At 38.7% G+C, this 23,123-nt stretch overlaps 2 protein-coding genes and 1 long non-coding RNA gene across 11 annotated transcripts in view; 2 read left to right on the top strand and 1 right to left on the bottom strand.

The window, feature by feature from the left end:
• lrrc1 (leucine rich repeat containing 1) overlaps nucleotides 1-4,878 on the top strand; it is a 118,732-nt gene extending 113,854 nt beyond the window's left edge. For all 3 annotated transcript variants that reach the window (XM_062983095.1, XM_062983098.1, XM_062983097.1), the window contains 2 exons: nucleotides 3,313-3,408; nucleotides 4,694-4,878. In XM_062983095.1, the coding sequence (XP_062839165.1) occupies nucleotides 3,313-3,408; nucleotides 4,694-4,846 (249 nt within the window). In that variant the 3' untranslated portion in view covers nucleotides 4,847-4,878. The remainder of the gene's footprint in view (nucleotides 1-3,312; nucleotides 3,409-4,693) is intronic.
• Nucleotides 1-23,123, bottom strand: part of LOC103280277 (probable RNA-directed DNA polymerase from transposon BS) — a 115,200-nt gene that overhangs the window by 24,290 nt on the left and 67,787 nt on the right. The gene's annotated exons all lie outside the window — the stretch shown is intronic.
• The window catches only part of mlip (muscular LMNA interacting protein), a 72,606-nt gene continuing 59,468 nt past the window's right edge, over nucleotides 9,986-23,123 (top strand). Inside the window, exon 1 of one of the 6 annotated variants that reach the window (XM_008118759.3) lies at nucleotides 9,986-10,088. Coding sequence is in view for 5 of the 6 variants with exons in the window: in XM_008118761.3 (XP_008116968.2) it covers nucleotides 19,323-19,418 (96 nt within the window). In the remaining variant the exon portion in view is untranslated. Of the gene's footprint in view, nucleotides 10,089-19,203; nucleotides 19,419-23,123 lie in introns of those variants that run through there. The other 5 variants (XM_008118761.3, XM_008118760.3, XM_008118758.3 and 2 more) reach the window with 5 other exon arrangements.

Consider the following 23,123-nt stretch of genomic DNA (forward strand, 5'->3'; position numbering starts at 1 on the left):
GAGTCTGAAACAAGAGAATCGTTTGTTCTGGGGTAATCTAGAGAGAGAGAGTCACAGCCTACTGCTTATAGACAGTATTTATTATTTAAAACTTAATTTCTTACACATCGAGCTAGATCTCTTTGGTAGCAGGCTCAGAGAAGATCAGATGGTTAGATAAATTGAAAGTCAGATCTAGTACACACATACTTTCCAACATTTCACAGATAGAAGCCAGGTCACCAGTCTCCAGACAATGTCTGAATGTGCTCTAGATGTGAAAAGTTTCTAATGAGGAAGAACATACAAGATATAAAAGGCTGTAGTAATTTGCTGTTGCCTGGCCCCACTGGAAAGGGCAAGATTCTTCCCCTTCTCTCCTTCCAAATGAGTTAAATTAATGCAAACTACATTTGCACTTTAAACCGAGCTTTCAATAAATGAAGTAAGCTGCAAACGAAGGGAGAAATTGGGAGGGGGAAGAGAAGCAGGAGCATTTTAGAAAGTAGTTAGAAAAATGGACTAAGGACTTCATCAGATTATACTGGGAAGTGTTCAGAAGAAGAAAGTTCAGTCAAACTCCATTCTGTAATAAAAAGGAGTTTTTCCCTATCTTACAATCACACTATTTAGTGCACTCAGTTGTCTTGCGTATTTTTCAATGAAGAGGTTTCCACACTGCAGACATTTGGCCCCGTCCACCATCCCTCTCGGTGCTTTTTGGTACTTCAACTCCCACAATTCCCAACAGCCGAGAGGGAGAGCGAGGGAAAAGGGGTGAGAGGGAATCCCATTGGGAAGAACAGCAGCAGAGGCTAAGCTGGTGTTTTGGACTCCAAATCCCACAATTCCCAACAGCCAAGAGGGAGGGAGAGAAAAGGGATGGGAGGGAATCCCATTTGGAACGGCAGCAGCACTGGCCCTCCCAACACAGGACACAGACAAATCATGGAAGGAAGGAAAAGGGTACCCTAAAAGGCTATTTTATTTTTTTGCAAAGTGCAAAGTGTGTTAAAGCGCTGAGCTGCTGAACTTGTGGACCAAAAGGTGCCAGGTTCAAATCCCAGGAGCAGAATGAGCGCCCGTTGTTAGCCCCAGCTCCTGCCAACCTAGCAGTTCGAAAACATGCAAATGTGAGTAGATCAATAGGTACAGCTCTGGTGGGAAGGTAACGGCGCTCTATGCAGTCATGCCGGCCACATGACCTTGGAGGTGTCTACGGACAACGCCGGCTCTTCGGCTTAGAAATGGAGATGAGCACCAACCCCCAGATTCGGTCACGACTGGACTTAACGTCAGGGGAAAACCTTTACCTTTACCTTTAGAAGCGTTATGAGGTAGCTTACAACCAAACCTTCCTGCTTGGGGAGCAAATGGAAATTGCCCAAACAAGTTTATTTTGACTCTTCCCTCAATTCTCCTCCCACAAATTGGGTGATTCTAACCTGAGAGCAACGAGGGCTACTTCATTCAAAATTTGGCAAAACATCCAGAGTTTTGAGCAAAATCCATTTCCTCACCTCTTCCTGATACATTGGGGAAAAAATGCTGCCCTCCACATTTAAAAGACTCAAAAGCTGCACTTTAACCGAAATGAATGTAGTGGACCCACAGAATACCAGATTTTAAGTGTAGAACTCAGTGGAATTTAAGTTATGTGATGAAGTGGTAGGTAGGGGAGTTAAAACATGGCTTTGGGAGCAGGCCTTTGAAAAATAGCATAATGCAACAATCTTAACATGAAATTGTGCAAGGTGATTACAGAACGGCCTTAGACCTTGTTTTTGGATGACGTGTCTTAACATTTAAATGTATTTTAGTTATGCTATGATGTATATTGTAATCTTTAAAATCTATTTTATATTTATGCTTTATGTCTTAAGGCACTGTATAAGTGTTGTTTATAACCTGCCTTGAGTTCTCCTTGGGGTAGAGAAAGGCGGGGTATAAATAAGACAAATAATAAATAAATTGGGACCTTACAAAGCTAGCACTTTTGGGGAATATGAGTAGAAGGTATCTCATAAATTACTGCTCTTCAAGAGTATTATGTGTGCATATGTGTTAGATATGAAGCTTCAGATATAGCAGTCATGGGACTCAGCATGCCTGTGGGCGTCTCTTACTAGGCATTTTTGTCTCCAACTAGATGGAAATAGCAATTTCAGCAACATCAGTGTTGCACTGTGGTCTGATATGGAAGGGGAAGCCTTCCATATTATCATTTTATTATATGCTATATTATAAGATTCCCTCAAGTGTTATCACTGTTTTATAAAACTGTTTGATTGCAGAAATGTTATGTGAAAGAAGCTGGATAATATTCTCGCTTCTGGAATTGCTAGGCAGCAAATGAGGCTCAAGGTCGAAGTAGATTAGCACATACTTAGAACAGATGCAAGAGGTGAAGAGCATCTGTTTCTCCTAACATCTGTTTCTCATAAAATGTGATTGTCCTCACAGTCACATTTAATATTTAGCATGATTTGTAATGTGATTAGTCATTAGAAAATAAACATGGACTTAATTTACAAGCCTGGTTACTGAGACGAATCTCTGAGGAAATCCCATTGAGTATATATTGGGGGAGATGGGGCTGACAGATAAATCATAAGGATAACCTGTTCAGTTTAAATGCTTAGTTTGATGTTAAGTCTCCTGTACCTTTTCTGATTGTATGTGAATTTTGCAACTTGTACATTTCCCTAATTGAAGACATATATACATGTACTCCACTCAGATCTTTCCCAACACATTTTGCTGTCAGAGGTGAACATCAAAATGATTAGAGGAACAGTTGAAATTTATTTGAGTACTGGTTTGCAGCATTTCAATAAGCCTACTGTATATACATGAGCCCACAATGGCACAGCAGATTAAACCACTGAGCTGCTGAACTTGCTAATCTAAAGGTCGGCAGTTCAAATCTGGGGTGAGCTGCCGCTGTTAGCCCTAGCTTCTGCCAAACTAGCAGTCCGAAAACATGCAAATATGAGTAGATCAATAGGTACCACTCCGGGGGGAAGGTAACAGTGCTCCATGCAGTCATGCCGGCCACATGACCTTGGAGGTGTCTATGGACAACGCCGGCTCTTAGGCTTAGAAGTGGAGATGAGCACAAACCCCCAGAGTAGGACATAATTACTTAATGTCAGGGGAAAATCTTTACCTTTACCCTACTGTATATACTCAAGTATAAATCAACCACATATATACAGTAATTTGAGGGCAGGTTTTGGTGCCAACATTTTGGATTTTGATTGATAAGTCAAGGGCCATTCCACAGAAAAAGAAAAGCAGCAGTTGAATAATTGTTTTCTCTGTCTTTTAAAGGATGCCACTTTTTCTGAACCCAGCACACCTGATTCTGGTCCTGCAGAGCTACCATCTAAAAGTGGTCCATTTCAAACAATAAACCATGTTATAACAGTAAGTAATGGTGGATTATATGAACAAGAGGGATAATGAATTCCTACCATCTGGGGTGATTTAAAATATAGTTCCTTGACACCTGAAATTTACTTTTCCTGTCTAGTTTGTTTACTGATTTAAACACAACAACCCATTAAATAGCAGTACAAGATAGGCAATATATTTCTTTAAACAGTATTTGTGCTGTATTTTTACGCCTGCTCTCTTGTGTTATTGGTTGACTCCTCTACACATGTATTGAGGAGCCTGCATTTTTGCTGTGGAAAAGGTAAAGAAGCCAGGAAAGGGATGGACTTATTCCCGGCTCTCCTCATTGCTTGAGACTAATGATCTTGTCACATGGCCACCGGAATCGCCCCATGTCATCTCGAGTCTTTGAGGGGAGTGGGGAACCCAGCACCCCATGCCCTGCATCACCTCGCTGCAGATTTCATTGATCCTATGGCGGGGGGGAGCGTTGACCATACGGCTTCCTTTCATGGCTTCCTATGAGAACATGGGAAGCCTCCCATGTTGCTGTGGCAGTGGCATGCTCTGGCTTCACCTTATTTCACTCATAGATCCCCATTGACATTGTTTGATGGGAGCTGGTGGACTCCATGGGTAATGTAGGGTAGAGCTGACATATGTCGTCGAAATTTTGCCCTTGTGATGAGATCGTTAAACACAACTTGAGCCTATATTTATACAGGAGGTCCTCCACTTCAGTGGGGGTTAGGGACACAAGAACCCCCCCAAAAGTAAGAAAATTCAAACAAAAATTGCTATTATTGTTATCTGAGAGAACAACTCTAGGAGTATTAGGCCGCTTTGTAGAGCATAATTTACATTTGCAAATAAAATATTGTTCCCCCCTTGCCACACAAAGTCAAAAAGTGATGGGCAATCAGAGAAGTAGTCGGAAGGACAAACCATCAGACTTCAAATGAAATGTAATTAATGATCAAATATAATGATAATGATTATGATGACATGATAGATTAGTTGGCAGGCAGGTACTTTAACCTACCAGCACTCCAAGTAGTGCTTAAAGAGCTGTTAAAAATTATTACATGCCAATTGCAAAACAATGCATAATGTATTACCTAGCTGAGAAAGTATTTTAATAATTAAGAATATTGTGTCATATCCATGTATCCAGTACTTGAGTTTCAGCAAATATATGACACCTAGTTTTAGAAAGAAGAAGAGGGGGTTTGTGAGTGAATGTTCATGTTGCTTCCTCGTTTCCCTTGCCCATTTCATTTTTTTTTCATGCTCTCTTCCCTTTCTTGTACCCAAGATACCTCGCATCATCCTAACACGCCCTTCAACTTCAGATGAAGATACTGACCAGTTACCACAAGACCCGGATGATTTTGAGCCAGAGGAAACAGAGAATACTGAAGGCCACCTCTATTCAGACTGTTTAAACAATGCTTTTTATCCTCCTTAATAAAATGTTCTTTTTAGGAAAAACAACAACAACTAAGTATCATGGTATTTATTGTTCTTTTACTGTCACATGGAAAGGTGAAGGCGAAGGGAGAAGATTTGGAGAGGGTGAGAGGAAAAAGGGTCTATCAAGATGGGGAGCCATGTAGGATGGGTGCCAGGGAAGGCAGCTTGTATTTCAGGTCGACTGAGATTACTCAAGATAGCTAAGATGGAAGAGAGAATGTGCTTGGAAGTATTTATCTACATACAAACAAAGAAAAACAAAACATTTCACAGCTGCTTCTCTGTACCTAACAACCTTGAGGGACTGGCGATTAGGTACTTAAGACTTTCATAGCATTTAATGGACTATATCCAAGGACAATCTCATATGGACATTTTCATGTTTCTAATTGACAGAAAGCCACAAGCAAGTGGTTTGTCTCTAGTAAGTGTAATCATATATATGTAGTATTATGGATTTCTGTGCTTTTACTTCTCAAGAAGCAAGCATAAATGAAGGTACAGGTGGGAAACAGCAGTCCTTTGGATCAATTCTTTTTGAGTTGAGGAGAAGATAGTGATTAGCATTTTTCTCCTAATGTTTTAGGAACTGCCACCATATTTATTCCCATTGTCTACAACTGAGAATTTCTTTCCTGGGAAATCTCTGTGGACCAACAATTGCACTGGTCTACCACATTCAGTAGTCCTGCTCTAGGAGTTTTGAAATTCAGCCCCCCGCCCCCCCCCCCCCCCCCCCGGCCAAGAAATATAACCAACATGGGCAAAGGTTGATGAAAATGAAGAACAAGGAGGTGATAGGGCCTCTGCGAGGAGACAGTGGGATAATGCTGACAGGGGATAGGGAAAAGGCAGAACTACTTAATGCCTTCTTTGCCTCAGTCTTCTCATAAAAAGAAAGTCAGCCTCAACCTCAGCAACATGGAGTGGATGAAGGATTAGGGGAAATTCAACCCCAAATAGGAAAACGAGGCTGCTCTAAACAAATTCAAGTCCCCAGGGCCAGATTAACTACATCCAAGAGTATTGAAGGGACTAGCAGAAGTTATTTCAGAACTTCTGGCAATCATCTTTGAGAGTTCTTGGAAAACAGGAGAAGTCCCAGCAGATTGGAGGAGGGCGAATGTGGTCCCTATCTTCAAGAAGGGAAAAAAAGACGACCCAAATAATTAGCCTCACATCGATACCAGGTTAAGATTCTGGAAAAGATAGTTAAGGAAGTGGTCTGCAAACACTTAGAAAGGAATGTGGTCATCGCTAATAGTCAACATGGATTTATCAAAAACAAGTCATGCCAGACTAATCTGATCTCTTTTTTCGATAGATTTACAAGCTGGATTTTCAAGCAGGGAACACTGTGGATTTAGCGTATCTGGATTTCAGTAAGGCATTTGACAAGGTCCCCCATGACCTTTTGGCAAACAAACTAGTCAAATGTGGATTAGGCAAAACTATGGTTAGGTGGATCTCTAATTGGCTAAGTGAATGAACCCAAAGAGTGCTCACCAATGTGTCTTCTTCATCCTGGAAAGAAGTGATGAGTGGAGTGCCATAAGCAGTCTACTCCGTGCTGGGCCCAGTTCTGTTCAACATCTTTATTAACGACTTAGACGAAGGGTTAGAAGGCATGATCATCAAGTTTACATCAAGTCATCAAATTGGGAGGGATAGCCAATACTTCAGAAGACAGGAGCAGAATTCAAAATGTTCTTAACAGATTAGAGAGATGGGCCAAAGCTAATAAAATTAAGTTCAACAAGGACAAATGCAAGATACTCTACTTAGGCAGAAAAAATGAAATGCAAAGATACAGAATGGGGGATGCTTGGCTTGACAGCAGTACGTATGAAAAAGATCTTAGAGTCTTTGTGGACAAGTTAAACATGAGCCTACAATGTGATATGGCAGCGAAAAAAGCCAATGGGATTTTGGCCTGCATAAAAAAGGAGTATAGTGTCTGGATCCAGGGAAGTCATGCTCCCTCTCTATTCCGCCTTGGTCAGACCACACCTGAAATACTGTGTCCAATTTTGGGCACTGCAATTGAAGGGGTTGACAGCTGGAATGTGTCCAGAGGAGGGCGACTAAAATGATCAAGGGTCTGGAGAACAAGCCCCACGAGGAGCGGCTTAATGAGCTGTGCATGTTTAGCCTGCAGAAGGCTAAAGGGGAGACATGATGGCCATGTATAAATATGTGAGGGGAAGTCATAGGGAGGAAGGAGCAAGCTTGTTTTCTGCTGCCCTGCAGACTAGGACATGGAACAATGGCTTCAAACTACAGGAAAGGAGATTCCACCTGAACATTAGGAAGAACTTTCTAACTGTGAGAGCTGTTCAGCAGTGGAACTCTCTCCCCCGGACTGTTGTCCTTCTCCTTCTTTGGAGGCTTTTAAGCAGAGGCTGGATGGCCGTCTGTCGGGGGTGCTTTGAATGCGATTTTCCTGCTTCTTGGCAGGGGGTTGGACTGGATGGCCCACAAAGTCTCTTCCATCTCTACTATTCTATGATTCTATGATGGGACCCATCCTCCAAAATGCTAGAACAGTGGTTCCCAACCTTTTTGACTTGTGGAGCCCTTTTAGATGCAATTTCTATGGCAGAACCCCTTAGGCCTGCTCTTTGTTTTAGTAGTTAATGGTGTTTAGATGTAGTGTTACAGGGGAAGGGGAAAGAGAATAGATAGTAAGGGAATGTAAAGTAAAGCGATATCTAAACAATTGTGCAATGCCCATGCAATGAAATTGTATGTTAAAACTTTGAAATTTACCGTAATATCGCAATTTATTCTCAGCTACCACCATATTTGTGAATTTCCATTCATAATGTAATCTCTAGTTTTCTTGCCTTGATTCTACTTTTTGTTTCTTATTTTTAAATTTAATTCAATTTTTTATTTCTTTTCTTTTCTTGGAATGGTCACAGAACCCCTGGGAAGTGCACAAGGAGCCTTTAGGGCTTTGTGGAGCAGAGTTTGGAAATCACTGACCTAGAACTGGTGTAAGGCATGTCATGCTCTATATGTTATTTTTCCATATCTCACCTCACACTCCTCTATAGTGTAGCAAGCAGTATTGTCCGAAGACTGACAGCAGCAGTTGCTGCCATAGGAATGTGGAGTGTGATCCCTTGCAAGATTATTCTCCCCCTCATCCCCTGATACCATGTCAGCTGAAAGGTAAGAATATTGCCGAGAACAGCAGATAAAGTCTGAGTGTGTTTCATTTTCACATGCAACATGGAATGCCATGCAGAACTTCATTTCAGTTGGGTTACCACCAGGCCTATGTTTGGGAACTTATTTTAAATTACTGAACTCCCTGACATAATGAAGGAAACAGACCTCTGATAATGCTCATAGAGCATTTCCCCAGTTGGGGAAATTCTTGCTTTTTACAGTGTGGAGAGAGCAATCTTCATTAATCTTCATTAAATAGCTGAAAATCAAGGTGAGAGTGGGAAGAATTTGGTGGCATCAAGGGCATCAGGGGCAGAGATGGGAGGAAGAGAAGGAAAAACAGTCTGAATAATAAGGTTCTGACTCACAATTGCTGAATATGTGGCAGGAATGTGAAGTATATTTACATAATCCATGAAGTCTTTAGAATATGCACACCATGCTATTGCTTACAGTAGTGAAAGTAAAAATGACTGGCCTGCAGAGGCAGCATTTGTCAGGTGGGGAAAACTTATTATGATATCTCGTTTCTGTTCTTTTTGCCAGTGAGATGTTTTAATATAATAGCTATTTTTTTAAAAAAAAAATCATCAGATATTTAGTTGTATCATGTTGTAACCCATCTTGTCAGGTCCCGTTCTAGGAAATGGGGGTGCTAGATACATTAAAATAAAATAAAACATTGAAGCAGAACTGGCTAAATTGATTGACAGAAAGTTGGCCATGAGTGGCTGAGGATTTGCCTGAAAGAGAGGTTGCCTTATTTCTACTTTGTACATTGGTTTCCATGTACTAAGGGAAACTTCTGTACTAAGAGGACCTGCTCTTTGTATGCAATGCTATTAATAACGTGCAAGAAGGTTATTTCAGGCCAGGGGGGTATGTGGCCTATCTGATGTTGAATCACAATTCCTATCATTTCTCACTATTGTCTATGTTGTTGAGGCTGATTAGACTTTCAATGCAAAAAATAATAATATCTGGAGGGACATATATTAGTAATGTGGATCTTTATTTCCTGCATGCTTTTGTTCAAATATTTCCTCCACATTATGTAAGTCTGCAGAGATATTGTACATTGTACATGATTTTCCACATTTCAGGACCTTTTAACAAAGCAAAATAAATGTTTTGTGTAACCTATATCTGTTGGGTTCTACAGTGAATCGGTCTCTGCCATTAGGATTTTACAGTCATTCTGAGCACCATGGCCAAACATCCAGCGTAGCAATAGATTTGATTTGCATCAGTGATGTTAATAGCAGTCTGAGTCAGAAAAAGTATAATATGAATTGAACTTTCCTCTGTTGCTAACCTGCTTGCCCAGTTCCCATTGTTATGCAAGGTATTTTCCGTTTCCTTTTGTGCAATTTTTTTTGGAAAAATGAATTTTTACAGAAAAGCTCCCTAATCTGAAAGTTCTTATGGCAGTTGATAATTTGTGTTTTGATGCATTAAGACACCCTTTCTTGATAGCTACAGGAAAATATGCAAATATATTCAGCCATATATTCAGCAGTTGAGTCAGAACCTTATTCTCCAAAATTTCTGTTTTTTCTTCATCAGCTGATAAATTAACAAGCTTCAAATTGGTTGAGACTTGATTACACTAATATAAGCACAACCTGAACATCATGTGTTTTGAGGATTTCTGGCTGAGTCTTACCACCGGTATGCACCTGTTCTTCATCATCTTGAGATCTTGTAAAGTGCAAACAGTAAGATGCACTTGGCATCCTTTCCAATATTTGCAAGATTATAAGATGAATTAATAAACCTGCACATTTTGGGATTCATGCTTGTGGGTATTAATGCCTGAATTTGATCCCAGAAACCTAATCCTTAAGCCAAGCGGTACCCAACTGAAGGATTTATGAGGCACTGCCAATGAAAGCATTAGCAATGTCCCCTGGTCACAAGGCAGATTGCGAGAAAGAGTCATAGCTAGATTTCAGGGGGTCTTTCCAGTTGCCTATGACTAGGGCAATGCTGCAGTCATCATGCTTCCCAATTTATAGCTTTCTGAAATCCTTCATTTGAGATATTGCCTCGCTTAAGAGGTAGGTATTTGGGCAGTAGCATTGGTAGAATTACTTATGGCAATGGAAATTGCTGTGTCTGCTGGTGCAGGAGCTCAGCATTTAAATCCATATTTCTTGTAAAATCTTAGTAACTCTTGAGATCTAAATGTATTTGTTTTGTGAAAACTGAAGCACAAGCTAGGCATATTTACTGAGAGCAGAGTATTAAATAAGATATACTCAAGACATTATTTTGTTAGTAAAAATGTACCACCTTTCTACAAGCATGCCATGTATTTATATGTATCTTGTGACTTTAGTACATATATTTTCAAGTGATAAGACAACTAAACCCAAAAGCAAAAGATAATGGCTGGATTCCTGCTGCATTTGCATAAGTATACATCTGTATCCAATAGAGGACTGCATTCCATTATTAAGTAGCATAGCAAAGCAAAGCAAAGTGCCTGATGTGCATTGGTGCCCAATATACACTGTGACTGATGCAGAGTGGAACCAATGTGCAATTCTTTGGTTTTGCTACACGTTGCCTTGGTGAGCACTGAGCACCAATGGACATTGGGTACTCTTGCCTGTGGTTTTTTTTTCAGATCTTCAAAATTCAATAACTGGGTTCTTTAGTGCCTCTGCTTTTTAGCTAAGTGTATGCAAAGTTACATTATGTTAAAGGTCATATAGCATTCCAACTAGTGTTAATGACTGACTGTCTCTAAGGTAAGTGAGAAAGTAACTCAGGGAAAGAAGAGGTTTTCTTTTATCTAAATTCCATTAGTGGGGAAACGTCTAGAAATAGTAAATCATTGCAGAGCTGCTGTGCTACTTTACTAAAGATTTCCTGTTTTGGATACCCACAGAAGTTCCTATTTCATGCTAGCCTAGAACTAGAAACACACTTGGCCTGCTCTTTTCTTTTTTTGCATTTTTAAAACATTTGTGGCTAGTTGAGTCTAGAATGTGTGTATGTTGTTTAACTGGCATCTATTCACTTTCATTATCATGTTTGCGATATTTATGAAGATACATAAATGGTGCTGGAGAAACCCAAAGGCCTTTTACTGCAATGTGTGAAAACACCTATAGACATGTTGTTCCTGTTACTAGATCCACATGTCTCTTGCTTGCTGCTGAGAGCCGCTGCCCAAAGGACTGTGAGCCACTTCCAAGGCATCATAGCTCTATCTTGTGTAGCAACCAATGGGTTTGTTGTTGTTGTAAACCTTGGAATCTGTCTCAGAGCCAGGGAATGAGTCCCCTCCCAGCCGAGTTGCTAATATGGGACGCCTGACTTTATCAGGAGACATGAACTACTGCCAGCTTATTCTACTAGAACGATCAAGACAATGCCATCTGTATCTTATTCTATGTAAATGTGTGCGTGCATATATGTGCACTGTATTTACAGGGTGTGCCTATCTATCATCTATCAATCTTTTGCAGTGGTTCTCATTCTGTTGGTCATTCTGTTGTTTTGAATGTCAGCTCCTGGAATCTATTGCCATCATTCATACTAGCGAAGGCTTCTAGGAGTTTTACAAAACAACTAGAAAAGCAGTTTCCAAAATGTGTTCAATAAAGCCCTTATGCACTGCAAAAGCATCAAAGAGGTTTGATGAAAAATCTTTTTTTAAAAATTAAAAATATTTTGAAAAGTCTATGCCAGAGTATGAAGATCTTATTGAAATTCAGTGTACCTCTACTTTAAAAATGTTAGCTGCCTTGAGTCCCCACGAGGAGAAAGGAGGGATATAAATAAAGACGATGACAACAACAACAACAACAACAACAACAAAATTTGAATCTGTGCCAAAGAATGATTATTGGGTAGGACTTATTGATGCAGAATTTTTAGCTCATGCTTACAGCAAAAACATATTTAGGAGTAAGTTGGATGCTACTCCGGATTTACATACTCAGTTGTTGGACATAAAGCCTTATTTCAAAATTGTTTAAAGTACAAAAATGAAGTAATTTCATTCAACACTTTAGGTATGAATCCAATATTTTTCTGTACCAAACTCAAGGTTTGTACTTATATTTTAAATGTTTTCGCTATTTCCAAACCTACTACATTATTTAAAGCATTCAGGCAATAGGAGTAGATGAAAGAAGGAAGAATTTTGTGGGTTGACAATGCTTAGTTAGGACAGAGTTAGGGTTCTGTGGGAAAATCAGAGAAAGGGTTAGGGTTCCATAGAGGATAAAGTCTTTGGAAAGGTTTCATAACTGAAAAAGTTTGGGAACCTCTGATCTAGAGGATGAAAGGATGCTTCAATGTTATTTGGACATTGTACAAACATGGGGGGATCCTATTGAAATTATGGCACTTTTGCACTTCAGAGTGACACATGGCAAGACATCATGGAAAAGGCTGACCCAAATATTGTCAAGGGTTGATAAATGAAACTCACAGGAATCTTAGGTCTATCAGAAAAGGACCACAAACTCCAACCCTCTTATCCTCAAATGCCATCCAAAATCAGGTAACATATGAGTGTATGGTCAACATAGTCCCTAGATAAGATGAAGCTAGATCCAATTGCTAATTTGAATTAAAGCAGATCAATTGAAACAATTGCTGAATAGTAAATCAGGACACACACATATATATATATATATATATATATATATATATATATATACCCAATCAATTTATTGAGTTTTGTATGATTTTGCTGGATTTCAAGTCAAACTATTTAGGTGTCTAATTTTATACAAATATTTATTTTTGCCATTCAAACTATATATATGACACCTTATTATGTTAACAGAAAGAGGAGATGTCTCTGCACTGTGAAGCACACAGTTAAAAATTAAGTGCAAAAGATGAAGAAGGGAGGGCACTAGGAGCAGGGGGACAATAGGAATGGAGTCAAAGGGACCGGAGGAAGATCAGTTAAGTTGGCTGGCATTAGGCTTAGATCACTATCACACTAAAGCCTGTAATCACTGCTTTGGTGCTGCCATTTATCCATCAGTTGAAAGCAGAATTAAAATTGTGGCTCCAAGTGGGCCTAAAAATAGCACCATGTTCCCCTTAAAACTCCATCTGATGTTTGTCTCTACAAACAAAATGTTCCTATGTGTTTATCTTCTCCCACTGTTTAGTAGCAGTTTCCTTCTTTCTCCTTTCTTTTTAAAGTGGCTTCAGATGTTTTCCTTTGACTTGCTGGCTTCCTGTAATATCCTATGACTCAATTACTACAAAATTAATCTCTTTCACCTTGGTGTCTTTAATTACTGTTTTCCTTTTTGCAAGAAGCAATTGTATATTATTTGATTGATTTTTAAAACTGTACTTTTGTGATTGTAGTTTTTTAAAAAAGAAATATAGTGATATATTGACTTAAGAGTTTAATTTGTTCCATGACCAAGCTCTTAACTTAAAACACTCTTACCTTAAAGCAACTTAAAATGCTGTTAATCCATTCCGTCCCACCCCCATTTTTACATGTTTTTGAATAAGAAAATGTATGCATGCACATTTACATGGAACAATAAAAAGAAAGATCAATGGTAGAAGCACAAAGTTGTGGCAAGGAAGCACAGAGCACAAAGTGAAGAGGCAGAAGCATTGTTTTCTTCATACTGTGCTACTCATTTCAGCCTTGCTCCTTTGCTCTTTCTCCCTCTCTCTCTTCAGGAAGCCAAACATACCAGGAATAAAAAACCACACAAAATCAATTAACCCAAAGTTCCTCAAAGTAGACAAGAGCTAGTGGACAGCAATCTCCCAAAGCAGATGAAAGCACAGGGAACGGAGGCACAAGGCATGGAGGCTGCTTTCTTGAAGCCCTAAAGCCCTGTACTCTCCCGCCTGTGTTCCCTCTGGTTCTAGCTCTTAACTCAAAATGCTGCTCTTATGTCAAAGGAAAACTTAGGCCGAATGACAAATCTTAACTCAAAAGCTCTTAAGTTGGGATGTTCTTACATAGAGGTTCTACTGTACAATAAAAAAAGAACAGGTGGGCTGATCTGTTAAATTACACCTAAAACAATTCTGCTAATGAGAAATTTTTCTTTAAAACCATCAATGTAATATATGGGGAAATGACTTCTGTTTTCCAATGTTGCTCTGATTTGTTTTCATTGCCTCTGCAGTAATGTGCAAGAGCAATGAATAATTTGAAATTTTAATTGGGCAATACATTTCTCTGCATAAGAGTAGCTCATTTGTATATCTGAGGGAATAATCAGAGACAAACACTTTGAGAGTGGATTTTGGTCCTGTGTTCACCATTCAAGTTTTAATTATTTTCACATAGTTCCCCACCAATTAACATGCCCCACTTCAAAGGATTGATGACATTCTGCCTTGATCTTGTAATCAGCAGATTACTACAGAAAATTAGCACAAATTGAAGAAAGTTGAACGATATCCCTACTTGATTGGAATATCCCCTTAACAAAATGTAAAATTACCTCTGTTTGAGACTGTCAGTGCTTTTGCTGCCATATTGAAAATGTGAAGTGAATTTTTCATTCCTCTCACTCTTGTAATTTGGACAGCATTTTCTTCTCTCTTTCCCAACTTTCCATGGCTCTTTTGTACCATTATGCAAGCTCCCCTAAGCTAATATTCAAGTGTTATAAGGCATTTTCCCTCTGGATCCTGCTCTATAAATTCAGAAGGTTTATGGGAGCCACACACACTCTTCAATTTGTTTTTTTGGCTGGTTTTTGTTTTACAAAGTACCTTTGGAAGTAGCCTACAATTCCTGTTTAAATTTGCATTAAACATATTGAGGTTTAATAGAGCAGTTTATGTAAACATGGCTGCTGGTTTAAAAATATTTTCCTCCAGTTTCCCTCATAAAGCTCTTGAATTTGCCCACTGAACACAAATGAACACTTGGAGAATATTTTTCTTGATTTTCTTGAAGACAATTGTTACAGAGGTAGTAAGTTCTTTTAGATTATAACCAAAACATAGCAATACAATTAATAAATGAGAGAGATAATATTTACTAGATGAAGAGTTATTCTCCCAGGGTTAAGAAGGAGAGGTGGGATGGAGGGCTATAGGTAGAAGTACAGTAGAGTCTCACTTATCCAACATAAACGGGCCGGCAGAATGTTGGATAAGCGAATATGTTGGATAATAAGGAGGCATTAAGGAAATGCCTATTAAACATCAAATTAGATTATGATTTTACAAATGAAGCACCAAAACATCATTTTAGACAACAAATTTGGCAGAAAAAGTAGTTCAATACGCAGTAATGCTATGCAGTAATTACTGTATTTAGCACCAAAATATCACAATATATTGAAAACATTGACTACAAAAATGCGTTGGATAATCCAGAACGTTGGATAAGCGAGTGTTGGATAAGTGAGACTCTACTGCAGTAATATATTTGTGCCTACCTCTGGGTTTTTTTTTTTAATCACTTGTCAGCATATGATGACTCTGTGCATTTCATAGGGTTTTCTTAGGCAAGGAAGATTCATGATGTGGTTTTGCCAGCATCTTCCTCTAAAATATAGCTTACTGGACTTGGTTTTTGTTAACAGTCTCCCATACAAGTACTAACCAGGAATGACCTTGCTTAGCTTCCAAGACCACATGGGGATGTGCTGACTAATTGATGCATTTCAGCATAAGCTTTCATGGAATTCAATCCATGTCATCTGATGCATGCGATGAAGTCAAGGTAGATCCATATATACAAACTAGCTGTGCCCGGCCACGCGTTGCTGTGGCGAAGTATGGTGGTATGGGAAATAAAGTATTGAGGAATTGGTGGTAGTTAAGGTCAAGGGTAAAGGTTTTCCCCAGACATTAAGTCCAGTCGTGTCTTACTCTGGAGGTTGGTGCTCATCTCCATTTCTAAGCCGAAGAGCCGGCGTTGTCCGTAGACTCCTCCAAGGTCATGTGGGATGACTACATGGAACGGCGTTACCTTCCCGCCAGAGCAGTACCTATTGATGCACTCACATTTGCATGTTTTTGAACTTCTGGGTTGGCAGAAGCTGGAGCTAACAGAGGGGGCTCTCTCCGCTCCCCCAATTCAAACCTGTGGCCTTTCAGTCCAGAAGTTCAGCAGCTCAGCGCTTTAACACGCTGTGCCATCAGGGGATATTATTTCCTAAAGGTTGTGAATATACAATATTTCTGATTGGTTTTTTTTGTTTGTTGGAGGCAAGTATGAATGCTACAATTAGGAAAAATGATTAGGATGTAATGGCCTTGCAGCTTTAAAGCCTGGCTGTTTCCTCCCTGAGTGAATTTTTTGTTGGGAGGTGTTAGCTGGCCCTGATTGTTTCCTGTCTGGAATTCCCTTGTTTTCAGAGTGGTGTTGTTTGCGATATTTTATGTGCTTCTACTGTCTGTGGCCCTGAGAAAACAGAGGATTTTCCAGACTTTGATGATGGGAATACTTTGTTGGGAGGTGTTAGCTGGCCCTGATTGTTTCCTGTCTGGAATACCCCTGTTTTCAGAGTGATGTTGTTTGCAATATTTTATGTGCTTCTACTGTCTGTGGCCCTGAGAAAACAGGATTTCCAGACTTTGATGATGGGAATACTTTGTTGGGAGGTGTTAGCTGGCCCTGATTGTTTCCTGTTTGGAATTCCCCTGTTTATTTACTGTCCTGGTTTTAGAGATTATATTGTTCTGCATTATTCTATCCCAGTAATTATTTCATATTAAAGAAGAATCTCAGTTATCCAACATTCGCTTATACAATGTTCTGGATTATCCAACGCAGTCTGCCTTTTCATAATCAATGCTTTTGTAGTCAGTGTTTTAAATTCATTGTGATATTTTAGTGGTAAATTTGTAAATACAGTACAGTAGAGTCTCACTTATCCAACATAAAAGGGTCGGCAGAACGTTGGATAAGCGAATATGTTGGATAATGAGGAATTAAGGATAACCCTATTAAACATCAAATTAAGTTATGATTTTACAAATTAAGCACCAAAACATCATGTTATACAACAAATTCGTCAGAAAAAGTAGTTCAGTACACAGTAATGCTATATAGTAATTACTGTATTTATGAATTTAGCACCAAAATATCACGATATATTGAAAGCATTGACTACAAAAATGCGTTGGATAATCCAGAATGTTGGATAAGCGAGTGTTGGATAAGTGAGACTCTACTGTAATTACTACATAGCATTACTGCGCATGGAACTACTTTTTCTGTCAAATTTGTTGTATAATATGATGTTTTGGTGCTTAATTTGTATAACAATTACCTAATTTGATGTTTAATTGGCTTTTCCTGAATCCCTTCTTATTATCCAACATATTCGGCCTGTTTACGTTGGATAAGTGAGACTCTACTGTATATTTCTAATCTTATATTATCTGCTCAGAACTGGATTATCTGAGGCCCCTTCTTCACAGCTGTATAAAATGCACACTGAAGTGGATTATATGGTAGTGCGGAGTCAAGATAATCCAGTGCAAAGCAGATAATATAAGATTATAAATGGGTTATATAGCTGTGTGGAAGGGCCTTGAGTCTACACTGCCATATAATCCAGTGCAAATTAGATAATCTGTGGAAGAAGTCTAAGTGAGGCCTAAATCTGCCTGTCCCCTAACTGAAACCTGGCTGTCCCTTGGTTGCTAGGCAACCAAGTGGGCAGAGATTAGCCCTCTAAACTGGCAGCAATTGGATAAAAAAAATTATTGCTCTCCCTCTAATTAGGACTTTATTTTTCTTTTCTTTTTGTTGTATCAACCTTGAGGCGTGGATGATGGGTTGTGTTGTCAAATTTTGAGGTTTGGGGGCCTGTACTTTTGTTGTTTTGTGAATTGCCGTGATGCCATCACTCTTTTATATATATAGATGCGGAAGGGGCAGGTAGGAAATTCAAAAAGAAAATGTTGGTGTGGTGATATTGTGGGAAGTATAGTTCAATTAAGTCTGCCAGCCTGATTAAACAAGGTTTTGAAAGACTTTCATCCAATTCACTGGGTTAAGCTGCGAGTTAGGCGGTGGAGGTTTTATACATATTTATATGGTTGTTTTAATTGTCTGTCTCTGATTCTATATGTTTGATGTTCCATCTTGTGGAAAGGATAGTATTATTCTCATCATCCTTACAAGATGTGATGAGTAGGCAAACAAAGCAGATAAAAGTCTTTGTTCATTGCATTCATATGGCCATAGGAACAACAGAAAGTTTTTACAAGTGGGAACAGGAGAAACTTTAGTTATATAACTGTGATGAAAATTCATGATATAATACATGCATTATGTCAAAACCTAATTGTCTCTGATATTAATAATAATAATAATAATAATAATAATAATAATAATAATAATAATAATAATAATAATAATATTTTTATATCCCGCCCCATCTCCCCAAAGGGACTCAGGGCGGCTTACATGGAGCCAAGCCCAGGATAAACAAACAATGTAAAAACACAACAATAAAACAAATCAATCAACAATAGAATAGATCAGAAAAACTAATAAGATCACATAAAATAGACATACTTTAGTAAAATCTAGGGTTGGCTCCTAAAAGGAACTGGACCAAAAAAACCATGGCTAAATGATTTTGACTATGTGTTTCTCCTTTCAATCTTCTTATACATTGTTATTGTTTTTGTTTGTTGTTGTTGACAAACTGCTGCTTGGAGTTGTGAGGCTAAATACCCTGAAAGGTTGAAATCAAAGTTTATGCAACAGTGTCTCAGTTGATCTCAAACAGACAGATTTATCTACCCTGGATCAGGGCTTGGGGTGTTTAACACTTAAAAATCTGAGATTGAATTAGTATTGAATTAGAGTTGCTACTTGCTTTTTATATTAAAGAAATACCTTATTATTAACACCTCTTTGGTAGTTGGGTTGGACCATGATCCTTACCATGTTGGGATCTGATTGCCATATCTATTGAATTCAGCCAGATCAGATGTGATTAAAATTTTGTTTAACACACTTGTCTCATTTACAAAAATCCTCCAGTTGCTCTGGGAAAGAATTTGAGATGAAAAATAAAATTGCATATGGAAGAACAAGAAACTGTTATATTTCCCCCTTTCTTAGTTGCAAATAACTAGCATGGTGTGACGATAAAGCCCAACTCATTGGATGCCAACAGGCATTTATTGTTATCTGAAGCCAGTTGCCTGCCTTCCTGCCAGGGTTCTATTTGTGAATTTTCTCCGTCTATAAATGGAAACCCAGCAAACAAGAAATTATCATCCGGACAGCCTGATACAGTTCTGTCTCACAACCTGAGTATGTGCAGTCATGGTGCCTGGGAAGTCATGTCTTGATGGGATCTGAATCTTTTTCTGCTTTGGGAATGGACTTAGGAAAACACAAGGGAGAAGCTTCAACAAGAGACACTGTGTGGAAGGAGAAAATGAAGGTACGATGTGGTTTTGCCATGAGATAATTGGGTTAAATCTCGGAAGTGCTGAAGGAAGAAGGGGGAAAAGTAGCTGCTGCATAGCAAACAAGTTCCATCCAGTTACTATTTTGATACTTCCTCAAGTCAATGACCTTGAAATTTAATGAGCTGAATAACTGTGTGGAAATTAAATGATGCTATAGTATTTCAGTGCACATTTGTAATGTTACTACAGGCAGTTTAGAGTGAAGGGATCATTTATTTAACATGGGATCATGTATATGCACCTTTTATTCAATGATTTTTTTTAAAAAAGAGTAAGTGTTATGATTTAGTGTGTCTTACAATTTGCTCTGTGTTATATCCATTAGATATTGAATATCGAAGACTGAGTAGAGTTCTGCAAGGGAAAGTTAGGGAGCAAAATGACACTTTTGTTTACTATATTTACTCTACTGAAAACAACTCCAGAGTAATAAATGACATTTGCATGTGCCAAAAGGAGTTTCCCCAGTGGCATGAAGGCGCCATGTTATTCTTGACCCTGAAAATTGATAAGCTAGTTGGCAGTCACTGGCACTGAATGACGAATTAGAAATAGTATGACATTCTTGAGTAGGAAAACAACACGAACTCTGAGACAACTGTCTTTATTACTGGATTTTTTTCTTGAACTTTCTGCTATAATCCCCACTCCATTGAAATATGTAAAAATAATTTCTGATCAACATTTGCAGAAAGTTCACTAAAAAGGAATACTGGCTCTTTGGTTGAGGCCCTTCCATTAGTCATAATCCTTAATTTAGTAATTACCTTCTCCACATTTTGTGCCAATTACTTAAGCTAAGACTCATTAACCTAGTGACCTAGGAAGAAGGCCACAACCACCTACAAGCTGGACTTAAAATCACTCTTCAGGATTATCACATACTCAGTGCACATATTACATCATTATCAAGCAGTGGCAGTGACCAAATCAAGGATTCTGGGAGTTACAGTCCAAAAGAAAGAAAGAAAGAAAGTTTCTCAAGCTCTGTCTAGCATTTGAATATTTTAATAGGCTACAATTTTTTAGAGTGATCACCAACCTCTTTCATTTATTTCATTCTGTTGGAATCATAGGAGATGCAGTTTTACCATTTCTTTAGACGTCTCTGCCAAAGAGAGGTTGTGCCCCACTAAATTGCAAAATGGGGGATTCTATAGTATTGAGCCATGGCACTTAAAGGGATGTCAAACTGTATTCATTCTAGTATAGAAAAACCCTAAGACAGGTTTGGTTTTAATTTAGTTGGAGTAGCTTGATTTCAGCTCCAGTCCACATATGTAATTGCAAATATTTATCTTATTGTGTTGAACTGTGTACACAGTGCTAGCTTATCATAGCTGTAGCTACTATAAATGATAAACTACTGTATATATTACAAATATTAGGCAAAAAAATTCAAACTGCACAGGAAGTTTTGATAGAACACCAATGGTAATCCAAAACCTATTAGAAATATAAAAGGAAATGTTAGATACATAGAGGGCAAATTTCTTCATTTATGGTAAGCTTAGATTTTTTAAATGTAGTCAGATTCCTCAATCTTTTCATTTATGCTTCCATCTGTGTATTCCCAAGTGTCACAACATGTTACTTTAAAAAAACAACAACAGAAAAGCGTGCATACACTCAAGGTCAGTGAAAAGTGTGTTGTAAAAGTTGTGAGAGAGTAGTAGATATCTCTAAGCAAAGTAATCAACTTGGTAAGACAAACAGAACAACAACTGGTCCCATGTTCACTCTACTACTGGATCTAGCAGAGAAAGAGCAAACATAAGACTCCTTTATATGGGGCATTTTTGCCCCGTTTTGCTGCTTTTATGCGCGGCAAGGACAAGGACTGCCATGCGCCATCACACATGGTGGAGGGGAAGTGTCGAATGGTGCTTTTCCCTCTACTATCGGGATGAAAGTGTAGTTTGGGTAGCTCCGATGGGTCTACCTGCAGTTTTCTCCCCTTTTTGCCGTGTGATGGCAGAAAGGGCAGTGAGGACACGCATGTTGCTGCCCTTTCTGCCATCTGATGGGGGAGGGAAAGGGTGCCAAAGCACCCTCTCCTTTCCCCTCCATCTGATGAGGGAAGGAGAAAGGGTACGTGGGGTTGTTCTGTGTGCCTTCCCTTTCATCAGCGATTGCCGGCGCAATGACCCAGTTCGAAAGGGCCATGTGAAGAGATCCATAGTCTTCTTTACAAAACATGTAAATGAAATTTTAGTTGCCAGTTACTTGTGCTTAATCAAACACAGGGTCATATGGACTTAAGAAAGAGAAGAAAATTGTAGGTTAGAGCAGTGCAAGAATAGAATGAGTGTGATAAGCAAGCAAACAAAGACGTGGTCACTATAATGCAAAATACTAGCAACTATTGCGTATGTGCTTCCAAAGGTTGCTAAATCTAACACATATGTGCTAAGTCTAGCAATATGGACCCAGACACATTATAGTCTTGCTCTCACCTCATTTGGATCTACTGTAGTCTTTCTATAGACTTCTCTCTCCTTACATTTAAAATAATAATAATAATCATAATAATTTTACTGATTAACCCTTAAGCCATATCACAATCATTAAATTTCTAATCTCTCACAATAAGGAGGGCATGGTTTTTGCTGATGGAGTAAGAAAGTGGCACTTCGGGAATTAAACAAATTAATACAGTCCCATTGGCACGGATAGATTAAGTTTTTCTTAATGGCACCCTAATCTTTCATACGGGAAAGGAGTTACTATCTTAATTTTAATGTAGTGTATATATATGTGAGATGTCAAGGAATGCTTTATGGCTGATTTGTGCATGACAGTCCTTTAAAATGTATGTCTGGTTGTGACTTTCTGACAGTTCTTAAGGATTTTCCTATCACTCAGGCTGGTAATCCTGTTGTAGACCGGGGTGACCTTTGGAATGGGGAAATGGCTATTAACAGGCCCTGCCTTTTATGGAATGTGTTACCTCCTTATTGGAACAACTGCACTGGCTTTCTGTTTGTTCTGAGCCTCGGTTCAAAGTGCTGGTAATGACCTTTAAAGCCCTTTATGGTTTGGGATTAGGGCATCTGAAGGACTGCTTTCCCTTCTATAATCCTGTATAAAATAATCAGAGGCCTCCTATGTGTCCCAATAAGACCCCGAAATAGACCTGTTTGGAAACAGGGAGAGGCACTTTACATATATGTTCTGGAATTCTATCCCTTCCTTTAAATCCCATTGCTTCTATTTATTTCTTTGATTATATGGGAGAAATAGATAAATTATGCTTAACATTTATTTTAAATGTGTTGCTATGTTTCCTCTCTCCATTCTTCCTCTTTAGTATGCTGCCTGATATAGAGAAAGTAGCTTTATTTTCTTTCTTCATGTTAATAGAATCTGGGATTCAGTCACTGAAACTGAATGGTAAGAAATTAAGGACAGAGGAAAAGAAGTATTTCTTCATCCAGCATATTGTCAAATTGTGGAATTCCCTGCTGCATGGCACCTGTTAATGTAGATGACTGTATATAAACACATCTAAAAATGGGGTGCATTTTAGAACTGCAGGTGGTCTATCTATCTACTGTTTTTCCCCCTATTTGTGGTACTGAAATTAGTGTGCATTTTCCAATCAATGGCATCTTAGAATTGATGAAATATGTAATTCCAATATAATTGTAAGTTCTTTAAGAAAGGTCTCTCCCTCC

Source organism: Anolis carolinensis, chromosome 1 (genome assembly GCF_035594765.1).
Source record: "Anolis carolinensis isolate JA03-04 chromosome 1, rAnoCar3.1.pri, whole genome shotgun sequence".
In the NCBI taxonomy this organism is placed as follows: domain Eukaryota; kingdom Metazoa; phylum Chordata; class Lepidosauria; order Squamata; family Dactyloidae; genus Anolis; species Anolis carolinensis.